The sequence below is a fragment of the Callorhinus ursinus genome, unplaced genomic scaffold (genome assembly GCF_003265705.2).
Source record: "Callorhinus ursinus isolate GAN/ISIS: 27379988/994484 unplaced genomic scaffold, GSC_fseal_2.0 scaffold13, whole genome shotgun sequence".
Taxonomy (NCBI): Eukaryota; Metazoa; Chordata; class Mammalia; order Carnivora; family Otariidae; genus Callorhinus; species Callorhinus ursinus.
In genome coordinates, this window is record NW_027397075.1 from 37,165,062 (window position 1) to 37,181,955 (window position 16,894).

General features: G+C 37.6%; 1 protein-coding gene across 1 annotated transcript in view; it reads left to right on the plus strand.

Annotated features, from left to right (window-relative positions):
- Positions 1-16,894, plus strand: part of AXDND1 (axonemal dynein light chain domain containing 1) — a 95,118-nt gene that overhangs the window by 37,331 nt on the left and 40,893 nt on the right. The window contains exons 11-17 of the mRNA XM_025878148.2: positions 3,644-3,764; positions 5,288-5,389; positions 6,472-6,635; positions 8,143-8,215; positions 10,448-10,682; positions 14,809-15,010; positions 15,821-15,914. Of these exons, the coding sequence (XP_025733933.1) occupies positions 3,644-3,764; positions 5,288-5,389; positions 6,472-6,635; positions 8,143-8,215; positions 10,448-10,682; positions 14,809-15,010; positions 15,821-15,914 (991 nt within the window). The remainder of the gene's footprint in view (positions 1-3,643; positions 3,765-5,287; positions 5,390-6,471; positions 6,636-8,142; positions 8,216-10,447; positions 10,683-14,808; positions 15,011-15,820; positions 15,915-16,894) is intronic.

A 16,894-nucleotide genomic window follows, 5' to 3' on the forward strand; every position in this document is an offset into this window, starting at 1 on the left:
TTATTGAAAATTAGGAAAATAGAAACAAGTAAGGAAAAAAAGAGCACCCATAATTCTTTCTCTCAGAGGTAAACACTATTAGTATTTTCATATATTTTTCTTTTATTGACTTCTATGTATTTTTTATATAAATGAGATCAAACCGAATATATAATTTTACCATTTGGGTTATCTCATGTTACAAACATGAAAAATTTTCCCATGTACCAAAATATTAACAACAACAAGATCTTTAATTAGTTGCAGAGCATTTTCATCATAGAGCTATATCATATATTTTATGTGACCAATCCCTTATTATGGGGCATGAGGTTATTTCTGAATTTTTTTCTTTTGCTATTATAAACAGGGATCATTAATTCTCTTTTTAAAATCACTGTCTGGGGTGCCTGGGTGGCTCAATCAGTTAAGTGTCCAACTCTTGATCTCAGCTTAGGTATTGATCTTGGGGTTGTGAGTTCAGGTCCTGCATTGGGCTCTATGATGGGTGTGGAGCCTACCTGAAAAAAAAAATAAGCGTCTAACTTTCAGGTAGTAATGTGCGCAAATTGTAAGGGTATATAACTTGTTGAATTTTCATATGTGTATTCACCTATGTGACACCTCGGGTGATTAATTTTTATTAGTTACTCTGGACAAGTGGAAGTCTCCAAAAAGAAGGCTTTCGAGAACTGACACTGGTGGCTCTTGGCTTTCACCAAAATTAGAAGAATTCTATGTCACCGACCTTTAATTCTTCAAAAAAAAAAAAAAAAATATATATATAAAATTTTATATATATTTATTTATTTAAATACAATTATTTAATGTATAGTATATTATTAGTTTCAGAGATAGAGTTCAGTGATTCATCAGTTGTTTATAACAGCCAGTGCTCATTACATCACATGACCTCCTTAATGTCCATCACCCAGTTACCCCATCCCCACAAACACTCCCCTCCTGCAACCCTCAGTTTGTTTCCTATGATTTAGAGTCTCTTAAGGTTTGTCTCCCTCTCTGGTTTCATCTTGTTTTATTTTTCCCTTCCTTCCTCTATGCTTCTTTGTTTTGTTTCTCAAATTCCACATATGAGTGAAATCACAGGATAATTGTCTTTCTCTGATTGACTTATTTCGCTTAGCATAATACCCTCTAGTTCCATCTATGTTGTTGCATATGGCAAGATTTCATTTTTTGATGGCTGCATAATATTCCATTGTATATATACATATATACCACATCTTTTTTATCCATTCATCTGTCAGTGGACATCTGGGCTCTTTCCACAGTTTGGCTATTGTGGACATTGCTGCTATAAACATTGGAATGCAGGTGCCCCTTCGGATCACTACATTTGTATCTTCGAGGTAAATACCCAGTAGTACAATTGCTGGGTCATAGAGTAGCTCTATTTTCAACTTTTTGAGGAACCTCCATACTGTTTTCCAGAGTGGCTGCACCAGCTTGCATTCCCACCAACGGTGTAGGAGAGTTCCCCTTTCTCAGCATCCTCGCCAATGTTTGTGGTTTTCTGAATTGTTCATTTTAGCCATTCTGACTAGTGTGAGGTGGTATCTCATTGTGGTTTTGATTAGTATTTCCCTGATGCCGAGCAATGTTGGGCATTTTTTCATGTGTCTGTTGGCCATTTCGATGTCTTCTTTGGAGAAATTTCTGTTCATGTCTTCTGCCCATTTCTTGACTGGATTATTTGTTCTTTGGGTGTTGAGTTTGGTAAGTTCTTTATAGATTTCGGATACTAGCCCTTTATTTGATAAGACATTTGCAAATATTTTCTCCCATTCTGTCAGTTGTCTTGATTTTGTCAACTGTTTCCTTTGCTGTACAAAAGCTTTTTATCTTGATGAAGTACCAATAGTTCATTTTTGCCTTTGTTTCTCTTGCCTTTGGAGACACATCTAGCAAGAAGTTGCTGTGGCCAAGGTCACAGAGTTTGCTGCCTGTGTTCTCCTCAAGGATTTTGATGGATTCCTGTCTCACATTTAGGTCTTTCATCCATTTTGAGTCTATTTTTGTGTATGGTGTAAGGAAATGGTTCAGTTTCATTCTCCTGTATGTGGCTGTCCAGTTTTCCCAACACCATTTGTTGAAGAGACTGTCTTTTTCCCGTTGGATAGTCTTTCCTGCTTTGTCAAAGATGAGTTGACCATAGAGTTGAGGGTCCATTTGTGGGCTCTCTATTCTGTTCCACTGATCTATGTGTCTGTTTTTGTGCCAGTACCATACTGTCTTGATGATTACAACTTTGTAATAGAGCTTGAAGTCCAGAATTGTGATGCAGCCAGCTTTGGTTTTCTTTTTCAACATTCCTTTGGCTATTTGGGGTCTTTTCTGGTTCCATACAAATTTTACGATTATTTGTTCCAGCTCTGTGAAAAAAACTTGATGGTATTTTTAATAGGGATTGCATTGAATGTATAGATTGCTCTGGAAAGCATAGACATTTTAACAATATTTGTTCTTGGGGCACCTGGGTGGCTCAGTTGGTTAAGTGTCTGCCTTCGGCTCAGGTCATGATTCCTGGGTCCTGGGATCGAACCCCATGTCAGGCTCCCTGGTCAGCAGGGAGTCTGCTTCTCCCTCTGCCTCTCCCCACCCCCGCGTCCCCTGCTTATGCTTGTGTGCATGCTCTCTCTCTCTCTCAAATAAATAAATAAAATCTTAAAAAAAACCCCACAATATTTGTTCTTCCAATCCATGAGCATGGAACGTTTTTCCATTTCTTTGTGTCTTTCTCAATTTCTTTCATGAGTATTCTATAGTTTTCTGAGTACAGATCCTTTGCCTCTTTGGTGAGGTTTATTCCTAGGTATCTTATGGTTTTTGGTGCAATTGTAAATGCGATCCACTCCTTAATTTTTCTTTCTTCTGTCTCATTTTTAGTGTATAGAAGTGCAACTGATTTCTGTGCATTGATTTTATATCCTGCCACTTTGCTGAATTCCTGTAATGGGCCTTTAATTCTTGTAGCAAAGTTAATATTCCTTGGGAGGAGGTGTTTCAAATGGCTTGTGAAATGCTACCCCTTTACAACTTCTTTGTTTGTATTCAATCTCAGAAGCACTTTTAATTCTAATTTAATTCTAAGCTTCAGTTTAAATTGGAAGGAAAAGGTATGTTCTGATAAACATGAAGAAAAGGTAGTTAAGAAAAAGGTACTTACTTGATTATACTTAATCTTTTAGTTGGTTGGTAGAGAATTTCTTTAAATCATATTAATTATATATAATTTAAAAGTATAGTGGCTCATAATTACTGGGCTTTGTGTCTTTAATAAAGAATCCTATTTTGTATTCAGATTTTTAAAATTAGATATACTGCTGTTATTCTATTGCAATACCATGTTATGAAAATTCTAGTGAATAAACAATATGAAGAAAAGCGTTTAGAGCAAGGAACAACATATTGAATTTTTTACTTTAAGACTTTTGTAAGATTTATAAGTGAAATGTGACTATTTTTTCTTCTATTTCACTGGGTACCAGCAATTATGCCATAATTACTTTATGATGAATTTTAAAAGAACAAACTGCCTATTTTAGAACAAACTTGTTTTTAAATGTCCCGTATCATAACAATATCCAATAAGTGTGACTTCTCAAAAACAAAGTCTGTATATACTTTTTAATTTTTCTTTTAGGATTGTAGAAGAATACCATGACTTATACACACTGCAAAGAGGAAGGATGGAGAGTGATATTAAACAGTTAATGGCAGAGAGAGATCTCTGGAGCTCAGCCACATATGAATTGGCCCTAAAGGTTGGCTCATCTGGAAACATAACTCAGACTTCTTTTTTGACTGAATAAAATTTTGTTTTACAATTTTCAGTAATCTAGACAAAAATTTTAAAAATGAGGATGTATATTTAATTTATGAATAATGTAGCTATTATGGGCCTTGAAAAAGGAAAGTTACATTTTTTTCTTTTGTTTCTTCTCTATTAAGTACTTCTCTATTGCCCAGTTAAGGGCTCTTTTTCTCACCAGAATCTATAAAGTATGAGCAAGAATTCTTTTTCTATTGTTTGTGAACGTGTTAAAACTTTCAACTTTAATTTATACTAATAATGAACTAGGAAAAATTGTTTGTATTTTTTCACACAGTGTAACCATATTAGGATTATATGACTTTGGTTCTATTACCTTGACATCTAAGATGACAAAAGAGTTAAAATATGGCAATCTGTGGGCCACTAATGTAATACTTTAGGGAAATATCATAGTCCCACAATATTCTATTGTTTTTGAAATGTTTGCTGTTTGGTTGCCTATTCTCTCACCTGGGACTTGGTGTTTATTAAGTATTAACAGCAAATTATGACCCTCAACAGATTCAAACTTCTGTCTCATTTTCCTCTGGAATAGTCAGATCTCATCTAGGATATAATGTTTCATCCTGATGCAGAATTTTAAAATGACATGTCAAGAGGAAACAATCATGACAGTAAATGTATATTTTTAGAGCTAGGCCTGTTCAGTCGGAATAAGAAGACAAGTGAGTTTCTTCACTCTAGAAGTATTTAAACAATAGAGAACTGAGCCCTTGTGGTTTCTGTGGAAAAATACCTTGAATTGGTGGAGGCTTTGTGTTAGCTCATCTCTAAAGGCCCTTCCAACAGGAAATGAATGACAGCTAGAATGTCACCTCCCTAACAAAGAGACTGTCTCTTTTGTTCATGGCAATATGCACAGTGTCTAGAACAGTCGTTCACTGAATGACTGTATAATTGATTCAATATACCAGTGGTTCTCAAAGTATGGTCCAAGGACCCCCTGGGGATACATGAGACCCTTTCATGAGGTGAAAACTAGTTTCATCATAATATTAAGATGTTATTTGCCTTTTTTCACTCTCATTTGCACATGCATGCATAAAAATACCATTTATGTTAATGTATAATGGATTTATTGTTATGTTTAAGTGAATTAACAAATACATATTTTAAATAATTTCAGTTTTAAGTTTCAATACAGTGACTATTGAATAGATTTAATGCATATAAATGAAAGTTCTTTGGAGTCTTCACTAATTTTTAAGAGTATAAAGGGATTTTGAGATCAGGTTGCTTGAGAACCTCTACTACATACTTCAGTTAGATTCCAATTTAGGAGGTTTAGAAAACATGAGTTTATGATTCAAATTAGCTCATGATTTAAACAAGAAATTGTGATTGAATTAATGATTCAATGAAAAATTAATATTTGAAATTGGTTAGGGTTTAATAAATCACAGGGGTTTATTAATGTCTTAGATTCCTCATTTTAGTACTTTCTTCAACTAGGTAATTGAAAAAAATGGAGTCATATTGGCTAAAAGACTTTACCTCAATGAAAAAGGTTGGAATAAATATGCTAAGCATTTCATCATACTGCTGTCAACCAAGGTAAAGCTCAATTTACTTATGTTATGAGAAAAGAGACTCTAGCCTTTGAGGGTTTAAGAAGGCTTTGCTAAGTTTATAAATTTTAAATATAGTTTTGTATTTGTGCTTTATTGTGAGTGGAATGAAAAATCTAAGGAAATGTGAATAAATGCTCTTCTTTATATTTGTCTTCTAGCCTAATTAAAGCAATTAAGCAATTTAAGTTAATAATACTGCAAATGTTATTTATAGACTTATTCTATTTATTAGTATTTAAATTAAAAAAATGTAAGTAGCTATGTTCATTGAAATAGTGGTATTCTTGTTGCATTTTATGCAATTTTATGCAAAAATTCAATGAGCACACTTGGTTGAAAAGGAGAGAAGTGGCATTTAGTGTGTTTCTAGAGTCGTACCATTTACACTAGTCATTTCTTACTTTTTTTTTTTAAGATTTTATTTATTTATTTATTTGTCAGAGAGTGCGAGCACAAGCCGGGGAGCAGCAGGCAGAGCAGGAGAGGGAGAAGCAGGCTCCCTGCTGAGCAAGGAGCCCGATGTGGGACTCGATCCAAGGACCCTGGGATCGTGACCTGAGCCGAAGGCAGACGCTTAATGGCTGAGCCACCCAGGCATCCCTCATTTCATTCGTATAGCAATTCTGTGAGAAATATATTAGGGTCTTTATTTTGTAGATAAGAAAAATTAATCCCAATAAATTAAATAACATCCTGTAAGGTTACATAGCCAATAATTGGCTAGGATTCACATTTGGTTTTGTTTGGCTTTGAAATTCCTGTTCTTTCCAATGTACCACACTACCTCCCATGAAAGTCCTGTGGGGAAATTGGGCTCATGTTGCAAAGGAAAAATATCTTGTCTCCAATATTTTATGTACCATGGAAAATTCACCAGCAAAGGAACTGTGTGGTGTTACTGACGATATTTTGAAAGAGGAATATCTTCTCAATTTTGATCCATTTTCTATGGACGTCTCTAGTATTACGATATTAATATACTAATTAATATTATTAGTGTATGTTAATAAGTATTTGTTATGTGAATAAGTGAATGAGTGTTTTGATTCCATGCATATTATCTAGGACACTGCAGACCTTGCACTATTGCAGAAGTTGACACAGAAATGGCGAAGCTCAATGAATAGATTTAAAAAGGAAGTGGAACAAAATGAAGAGTCCACAAGGGAGAAATTACAAACTATTAAGGATGGTCTTATCACATGGCAGGAGTTCTTCAGAAATGATGGGTGGGTCTACAAGAATCTTGTTTTTGATTATACTGTGTCATGTCTGATAACCCAATCCAATTCTTTCTCTCGTTTTCTCTGCCTGTCTTTTCTCTTGTGGTGACTCTAACATTGATTTGGTCGGGCAACAGCCCTTTCGAGGCTGCAGTCCTGCTAGGGATTTGAGTGGTTTTGTGGTTTCTGGTGCTAACCATCTCTGTGGTCCATCCTGCTCCTTCTACCCATCTGCTGCTACCTCCATTCTTTTCAGTTGTTTTACTTTTCTCTCCTCTCCTCTTCTTTTCTCCTCTTCTCTTCTCTCTTTTTAAAATCATGTCAACTTATGTCATTATTACTGGAGGCCCTGAATATCTAGATCCATCGCAGATTCTGTAACATAGTGCATATGCAGAGAAATAGAATCAATGGGTGGCCATTATAAGGTGATTGATTTGGATTGGATATTATACTTTGTAACAATTAGAGAAATCTGACAGTGGACAAGCTGCCTATAAAGTAGTTAAGTCAGGTGGGATGATTAAATCGCAGCCAAAGTTAGTGGGAATCTGGACTTTGAATGCAGGCTTGATTCAGTGATTTCAGTGATTTCTAAGTTTTTCAAATTACTTTAAGATGATTTGTCTGTTGAGGAAACATGTTTAGGTACCATTTCCATTTCAAATTGAGGACAATGGTTTCGGTTTTTCAGATCCTCTAAGGTTTCTGAGTTAGCAGAGTTGGAAGTTCTGGAAGCTGAAGCTGGTACATATCCAAGCTGTTGGCTGCTGCCATCCCTGTTTCTACTGTTTGTTGACTGTTGGCTGGGAGGGGAGCTCAGGTGGGGCAAGGGTTCTCATTTCTCTTTCTCTTCAGAACCTTTTATCAAGCGCTTTCTCCTTGTGAGACTTCAGAGATACTAAAGGAAAACTTTCTTTTTTTTTTTTTTAAGATTTTATTTATTTATTTAATTGACAGAGAGAAAGGGAACACAAGCAGGGGGAGTGGGAGAGGGAGAAGCAGGCTTCCCGCCAAGCAGGAAGCCCGATGTGGGGCTCGATCCCAGGACCCCGGGATCATGACCTGAGCCAAAGGCAGTTGCCCAACCAACTGAGTCACCCAGGCGGCCCTAAAGGAAACTTTCTTACCAAAAGTTGGGGCTCTTGACCTAAATGTTGAGTCTTAATTATTCATTAGGCTACCCTTCTATTTACAAATTGTTTTGTCTGCTATATTCAACAGAATTGCTCTTAAGATAATGAACTAATTTTGGATGGCAAAGACCCAGAGACCACCCTTTTAATACTCACATGGCCTCTGACCCTGTAACTTGATTGCTCAGGGCTGGTTGGAGCCTGAAATTATATTTATATTTGCAAATTTAAAGATGAATGTGTATGAGGATGGAAGGCATGTTTGAAAATCATTCGGGAGAAACCTAATATTGTTCTATAGTATATGGATTCGTGATTTTCTTTGTTTATACCTTGTTCTGAGACCCTGCTCTTGCTCCTTTTCCTTTTTCCAATAGAAAAGACATTTCATCTCCTAGTAAAGAAAATATATTCGAATCCGTCATTTCAGATTTCAAGCAGTGGCAAAAGGTAAGACGTTCTAATAAACCGTTTGGCAATCAAAATGCTGTTTGTAAGCTTGCCACTCGTCACCTACAACTGAGTCACACCTCATCCTTCCAGAATGCCATACTGCGTTTTATGAAAGACAAAGAAAACAGCAAGATTCCAGGGCTTTTAAAAACACACTTAAATATTTTATTTTCAGTTCTATTTTAGATTTTTGAGGCCAATAAAGTTAGGCTGCCAGAAAAAAACTGGGAAAAGATACTTGGGTGGCAGTGAGGGTAGTTCTGATTTTCTCCTCTAATCGTCAGATATAAGTGACATTTGTGCCTCTCCTGTCCCTGCCTTCTGTCTTAAGGACAACTTGGACTTTTAAAATTCATAACATCTCTTTAAAAACTTGTGGTACAGTATATACATAACATCACATTTACGGTCTTAGTCATTTTTCAGTGTACAGGTCAGGGGCATTAAGTACATTTACACTGTCGTGCCCCCACCACCACCATCCATGTCCAGAATTTTTTCATCTTCTTAAACTGAAACTCTACCCATGAAACAAGAACCCCCTCTATCTGCTCCTCCCCCAGCCCCCGGCAACCACCATTCTACTTCCTGTATCTCTAAATTTGACTATGCTAGACATCATATGTCTGGAATCACAGTATTTGTCCCTTTGTGATGGGCTTATTTCCTTCAGCATAATGTCCTTAAGGCTCATCTGTTTCGTTGCCTGTGTCAGGATTTCCTTCCTTTCAAAGGCTGAAGAATATATCACTGTAGGTGTGTACTATACTTCGTTTATTAATAACATCTTCTTAAAAGAGTTTGAGCTTTGAAAATAGCTTTCATTAATCAAATTACTATAGTGTCTTAGCAGTCTGACAAAGGAAGATATGTAAGATATTGAAATACCTCCAGGGGCGCCTGGGTGGCTCAGTCGTTAAGTGTCTGCCTTCAGCTCAGGTCATGATCCCAGGGTCCTGGGATCACTGCTCAGCGGGAAGCCTGCTTCTCCCTCTCCCACTCCCCCTGCTTATATTCCCTCTCTCGCTGTGTCTCTCTCTTTCAAATAAATAAATAAATAAATAAAATCTTTAAAAAAAAAAAAGAAATACCTCCAAAGCGAGTATCAGACTCACGGCCTGGTGAAGTCTCCTCCAGATCCCAAGAAGCTGTTTTCTTGTCTTTTGGAATGATGGGAGCAGAATATTCTCAGAATTGATGTTTGTTGTCGTGTTTATATATAGCAGGTTTAGTGACTCTACTGTTTATCTGGTAATTTTGACATGGCATAGGTAAGATTGAAAAAAAATCATGCTGCTTTATTTCGTAGGGATAATAATAATTCACATTCATTAAGCTCTTACGCTGTCAGGCTGAAGGTGCTTTCCACACAGTATGGTACTTACTCTTCACCGCAACCGCCACCTGCAGATTTTATGATCCCTGTCTCACAGATGCGAAAGGGAAGCTTAGAAATGTTAAGTCACTTGCCTAAGTTGTCTATAAATGGTAAGTGGTGGAGTCAGAATGAGTCCAGGTCTCTCCACCCCCAAAATCCTTGCCCTTAATTGCTCTGCTACATTGCTTCCCTGTACTGATTGCTCTTTTTGAAGCATGGGTGATTTGTTTGCATTATCTGAGTCACAAATACATAAATTGCACTTTGTTATAGGACTTGGACTCTGGGCTAGACAAATAAAACACAACCTATACATTCTAGCAACTTTCCCAGTCCAGTGGGGATCATGTAAACAGATATGTGATACCCTCACCAAAGCGGGTAGTAATTAAACATGCTCAGCTCTCTGGTCCTTATTTGCTTGTCATTCATTTTTACCCATATAGGATTTAATATAATTAATTTCATCTGGTAAAATATGGGTTATCTTACAGGGTATTATAATTAATTTAAATTCACTTTAATTTTTTTAAAGATTTTATTTATTTATTTGATAGAGAGCACAAGCAGGGGGAGTGGCAGGCAGAGGGAGTGGGAGAAGCGGGCTCCCCCAGGACCCTGGGATCATGGCCTGAGCCGAAGGCAGACACTTAACCGACTGAGCCACCCAGGTGCCCCCACTTTAATTTTGAAAATAAAATTATGTCACATGAAAAAAATTGTATGAACAAATAATAATAGGGCATATAACTCTAAAATAATTGGCAGTCATTGGGATATAAGGATCTGGGTAGACTTTGATGAAATCATTAGTGAATAATCTAATTTCCTCACCCCCTTTCATTCTCTAGATGTTGAATGAAGATAAAGACAAGTATACTGGGGATTTTCTAGTGTCAAAATATGATTCTCTGAAGATTATTAAACATTTACAAGAAAACTGGACAGATGTTGGGTTTGGGATATTGAATCGCCATAAAAGTATGGAGGGGGAGATGCCACCAGAGCAAGAGCACATGAAGGAAATTGTGAAAACCATAGGAAGACTCTACAAAGAATTTGAGATAAGAATAAGTGGGGATAATGGTAAGAAAAAAAACAATGATATGTTGCTTGACATTATAAAGCATTTTAATAATGACTATTATTTGTAATACAATTAATATTTAAAATCTAAGTAATGTTACATATGGTTTTAAAAATCAAGCAAAATAAAGCATTGAGCACTGCTTTTTTTTTCTAAAAAAAGAGAGAGAGAGCACAAGCAGGGGGAGTGGCAGGCAGAGGAAGAAGCAGGCTCCCCGCTGAGCAAGGAGCCCCATGTGGGGCTCAATCCCAGGACCTTAGGATCATGACCTGAGCTGAAGGCAGCCGCTTAACCAGCTGAACCACCCAGGTGTCCCTGAGCACTGCTTTTTTGAGATATAATTCATAGGCACTATAATTCCACGTTTAAAGTATATAATTTGATGATTTTTAGTACATTCACAGATTTGTGCCACCATTACCACAGTCAATTTTAGAATATTTTCATCAAAATGAACCTCAGAAGAAACACTGTACCCATTAGCTATAGCCCTTTTGTCCTCCCATTCCGGACTTTCTGTTTCTGTAGATTTCTCTAGTCTGGACTTTCATATGAATGGAATCATGTAATATATGACGTTTTATGACTGACTTCTTTCACTTAGCATAACGTTTTAAAGGTTCACCTATGTTTTAGCATTTGTCAGTGCTCTATTAATCTTTATGACTGAATAATATTCCATTGTATGTGTATATTGCATTTTGTTTATCATTTCATCCATTGCTGGACATTTGTGTTGCTTCCACTTTTTTTTTTATTTGAGAGAGAGAGAGAGAGAGAGCGCGTGCACTCGCATAAGCATAGGGAGGGGCAGAGGAGAGGGAGAAGCAGAGCAGGGAGCGTGACTTAGGGCTCAATCCCAGGACCTTGGGGTCATGACTTGCGCTGAAGGCAGATGCTTTTTTTTTTTTTTTAAGATTTTATTTATTTATTTGTGAGTGAGAGAATGAGAGAGAGAGACAGAAAGAGAGCATGAGAGGGGGAAGGGTTAGAGGGAGAAGCCGACTTTCCGCTGAGCAGGGAGCCCGATGTGGGACTTGATCCCGGGACTCCAGGATCATGACCCAAGCCAGAGGCAGACGCTTAACGACTGAGCCACCCGGGCACCCCAGGCCAGATCATTTTATTTTTATTTTTTAAAAGATATTTATTTATTTGACAGAGAGAGAGAGACACACAGCAAGAGAGGGAACACAAGCAGGGGGGAATGGGAGAGGGAGAAGCAGGCTTCCCGCAGAGCAGGGAGCCCGATGCGGGGCTCAATCCCAGGACCCTGGGATCATGAACTGAGCCAAAGGCAGACACTTAACGACTGAGCCACCCAGGTGCCCCAAGGCTGGATCATTTTAAATACCCACCTCCAGTGTATGAGGGCTCTGATTTTTCCACATCCTTGCCATCACTTGTTATCTGACTTTTGATTTTGATTCATGTTTTTCTGATGACTACTGATGTTGAGCATCTTTTTAAGGCTTACTAGCCATTTGTCTGTCTTCTTTGGAGAAATGTCTATTCAGATCCTTTGTCCATGTTTTAATTGGGGTTTTTGTCTTTCTGCTATTGAGTTGTTAGAGTTCTTTATATACTCTAGATACAAGTGTTTTTTCAGATATATGGACTGTAAATATTTTCTCTTAATCTGTGGGCTGTTTTTTCATTTTTTTGATGGTGTCCTTTGCAGTGCAAAATTTTAAATTTTGATGAAGTCCAATTTATCTAGTTTTTCTTTTTTTTTGTTTGTGCTTTCAGTGCCATGTCTTTGAATCCTTTGCCAAATTTAAAGTCATGAAGTTTACCCTTATGTGTTCATCTAAGAGTTTTGTAGTTTTTGCTCTTATATTATGGTATTTGACCATTTTGAGTTAATTTTTGTATATAGTGTAAGGTAAAGTCTTCTTTTGCATGTGGGTATCCAGTTATCCCACTACCATTTGTTAAAAAGACCATATTTTTCACATTTAGTGGTCTTTGACACTTTTGTCAAAAATTAGTTGACCATAGATGTATGGGTTTATTTCTAGATTTTGAATTCTATTCCATTGATCTGGATGTCTGTCCTTGTGCCAATACCAACTGTCTTGATTACTGTTGCTTTGTAGTAGATTACTGCCTGTTTTCTTCTAGGAGTTTTATGGTTTCAGGTCTTACATTTATTCTTTAATCCATTTTGTATTTATTTTTGTGCATGGTATAAGACAGTCCAATTTCATTCTTTTGCATGCAGCTGTCCAGTTTTCCCAGCACCATTTATCAAAGAGACTGTCTTTTCCCCATCATATATACTTGCCTCCTTTGTCATAGATTAATTGACCATATAAGCGTGGGTGTACTTCTTGGTTTTCTGTTTGCTCACAGTTAATTGTAAAGTCCATGCCTGATAATTTGGAACTATCTGGTTCTCCTATCGGTCTTTATTTTTATTGTCTGTATTTTGTCTTGACTCATAAGAGTCAATTCTTTTCATATTCTTGACTGTTTCTTGATGTTGGACATTGTGTGTGAGAAACTCTAGAGATAATTTGAGACTCTGGATGATACTATATTTCATGAGAATGATGACTTTACTCACTGCAACATGTGTTACTTAAGAATCCTTCCCATCTAGGTTGACTGGCTGGCTCAGTCAGTAGAGCATGTGACTCTTGATCTCTGGATCATGAGTTCAAGCCCATGTTGGGCATGGAGCCTACTTAAAATTAAAAAAAAAAAAAAAAAGAATCCTTCCCAGTAAAGTGTTTAGGCACTCCTGGTCCATTGACTGGCACTGTTGTTCAATATAAAACTACTTCCATTGGGAAAACACAATCTTAATTATCTATAGCCTCAGTAATGTAGTTAGAGATAAGATGCTATACTTCCCCATGAGAATATATAGTGCGCAGAGAAAAAAATGAAGTAGTAAATGGTTTAAAATAAATGAGTAAGTCAAAATGATGAATGATAGTGAAATTAACAGATCAGTTTGAATACTCATAAGAGATCAAAGTTTACTGATGAAGGCAGTAAAATATTTTTATCAAGGACAAGAAAAAGTTTGCTTTTTAACTATTCCTCTTTATAAATCTCTAAGGTGGGAGCATTTCTTTTCTTTTTTTTTAAAGGTTTTATTTATTTATTTATTTATTTATTTATTTGAGAGAGAGAGAGAGAGAGAGAGAGAGAGGGAAAACACAGAGGGAGAGTGAAAGGGAGAGGGGAGAAGCAGGCTCCCCGCTGAGCAGAGAGCCTAATGTGGGACTGTATCCCAGGACCCTGGGATCATGACCTGAGCTGAAGGCAGATGCTTAACCGACTGGGCCACCCAGGCACCCTTAAGATGGGAGCATTGCATCTCTTATTTTGCAAATGAGATAAGACAAAGATATAGAGGGGGTAATTTGCCAATATTTTCACAGTGAATCGGTCAAAGATTAGGATCCAGACTCAATCCTTGTTCAGACCAAAACTATAAGCTTCATGAAAACCTGAACAATGGCCTAAAAAAATGACTCAAATACTAGACTATTCTCATTTCTGTTATCAACTATCCTATAGTCACAAAGAAGCTGTTTATCATCATTGTCTTCTTAACAGAATGACTAAGTGAATTAATGCCTATTATAGAAAACTGTAATTTGTAGTTTCTGAGTTTAATGCATTTGATTCTCAACTGAGAAGAAAAGAAACTTAAGGATATAAACTGTCTTCAAAGAAATAAATAGTCCAGGGCGCCTGGGTGGCTCAGTCGTTAAGCGTCTGCCTTCGGCTCAGGTCATGATCCCAGGGTCCTGGGATCGAGTCCCACATTGGGCTCCCCGCTCCGCGGGAAGCCTGCTTCTCCCTCTCCCACTCCCCCTGCTTGTGTTCCTGCTCTCACTATCTCTCTCTGTCAAATAAATAAAATCTTAAAAAAAAAAAAAAAGAAATAGTCCATCAGTCAGAACAGCACTGACTGCCCCGTGTTTATTCACTAAACATTTGTTTAAGAACTATTCTTTGTAAGAGTCTCTGCTAGGGCCTAAACTGTAGGATAATAAAAAGATGAAAAGAAGATATGCCCCTATCCTGTAGTATTTTTGTAATTTATTATTGCAATGGTAGACTTACGAATACTTTTAAAAGCTAGTACTTTTCTCACTTTTCTAGGTATCTCTAAGATTATTCCAAGTTTGGTTAGTTCTCTAGAATTCTGTTCTTTCAAGTTGGCAAATGTCCTGGAGTTTCCTGAAATGCTTCATGAAGAATGGGAAGGAGTTAATGAGAAAGTTAATGAAATGAAATCTCAGTTGGATGCATCAATAAACATTATTGGTACCGTTCCTCAGTATATGGATGTGGATTCTGGCTCGTAAGTTCCCACAGCTTTCTGCTGGATGGAAGGGAATCCCCACTTCTCAGCTGCATTTTCCTAGTACCTAGCCTCAGCAACAGGCAACTGGGGTCACATAAGAAGCCTTGGAATTCCTGTGCCTCCCAGGAAGAAAGCCCTCTGACTGGGAGCTGGAGGGTGAGGGAGGGAGTTCTGTGTTCTTGTCTGCAGCAGTCTAGAGTGGAGTTTCTGCCTCACTGAGCTGACAGCGGAAAGAGGGGGGATAGTCTTGTTTTTAAATACCATGGGCTCTTGCCTTTCTTACTGAATTTTCATAAATTGTCTTGAAGACACGTTTTTTTCAGTTGCGCTTTGTCCTTAGGACGTTTCTAGAGGCTTTCAGTGTTTTGGTTTTGTTTTGTTTTTAAATATTCTCACCAGCTTCACTGGGAGGGTGGATCAACTTTGCTCCTCACACTCTCGTGTTGGAAATTGATCTCTTGAGAATTTTAAAATTCATTCTTCTCACTTCGTGTTCTCACTGCCTAGAAGTGAATGTAAAGGGTATGAATGTGAGTTTTTACAATAGAGAGCTAGCACTGAAGGTAAGATCTACGTTGTTCAAAGTGCATCCGGCCAGTTGCTACTGGCCCAGGGTTAGGAAGGCTGTGATAGTAAGCCATCCTACCAGGTAATTCAGGGCTTTGATTTCCCTTTCCCTGAATTCTCAAATAGTTGTCAACACCTACATTTCCTAGGCCCCGCCAAATAAAATCCTTTCTTTTAGCTGATAGACTTTTACACTCTAAGTATATCTTATATTTATTTTACTTGATTTTTTTCCTTCAGGGTACTCCAAGCACAAATATTTAACATGATTCAACAATGGCTTTTGAAGATAAGCAATGAGATTAACAATGGTAACATTGAACTTCAACGCCATGTATGTACTTGTAGGGGTTTGTGAAATTGTATTTTGCCTTGGCTGGGAGTTTTCTTCAAGGAAAGACTAGGTCATGCCCATCCAGCTGAAGCAGGAGGTTAGGAGGGCAAAATGGGAACTTTTGTGATATAATTACTCATGACTTGCAGGGATTTTTTTTTTAAAGATTTTATTTATTTATTTGACAATGAGAGAGAGCACAAGCAGGGAGAGTGGCAGGCGGAGGGAGAGGGAGAAGCAGCCTCCCCGCTGAGCAGGGAGCCCGATGTGGGACTCGATCCCAGGACCCCGGGATCATGACCTGAGCTGAGGGCAGTTGTTTAACCAACTGAGCCACCCAGGCGTCCTGCAGGGATTTTTTAAATGTAGTATGTTCCTGCATTTGGAATGAAGTTTCAGAGATGATCAGAAGTTTCGAGTTCTAATTATCATCTTCGCTCTTTACTCAGTATACTGATTTTTTTCCCCCTTAATGGTATTACTCTGGAATGTGAACATTTTAAGGATTTATGTTGGTGCTCCTGCCTGGCTGAAGGATGACAGAAACATGATAATAGGAAGAAAGACAAGATGCCACAATATTATTAGTCTATAATTTTTAGAACAAATAGAATTGTTCCTCAATTCTGAAGAACTGAACCTGTGAATTTTTTTTTTAAGATTTATTTATTTATTTTAGAGAGAGAGCACACACATGAGCAGGGGGAGGGGCAGAGGGAGAGGGAGAGAGAATCTCAAGCAGACTCCCCGCTGAGCACAGAACCAGATGTGGGGTTGGATCTCATAGCCCTGAGATCATGCCCTGAGCCAAAATCAAGAGCCGGACCAACTGAGCCACCCAGGCGCCCAACCTGTGGACTTCTTAACCAGCACAACATGAAATAATAATTTCCAAAGGCATAGTTTACTACATTTACTCCTACTACCTAGTCTTAATTATAATCTAGATTTACACAGGAATCTCGTATTATAATTAAACT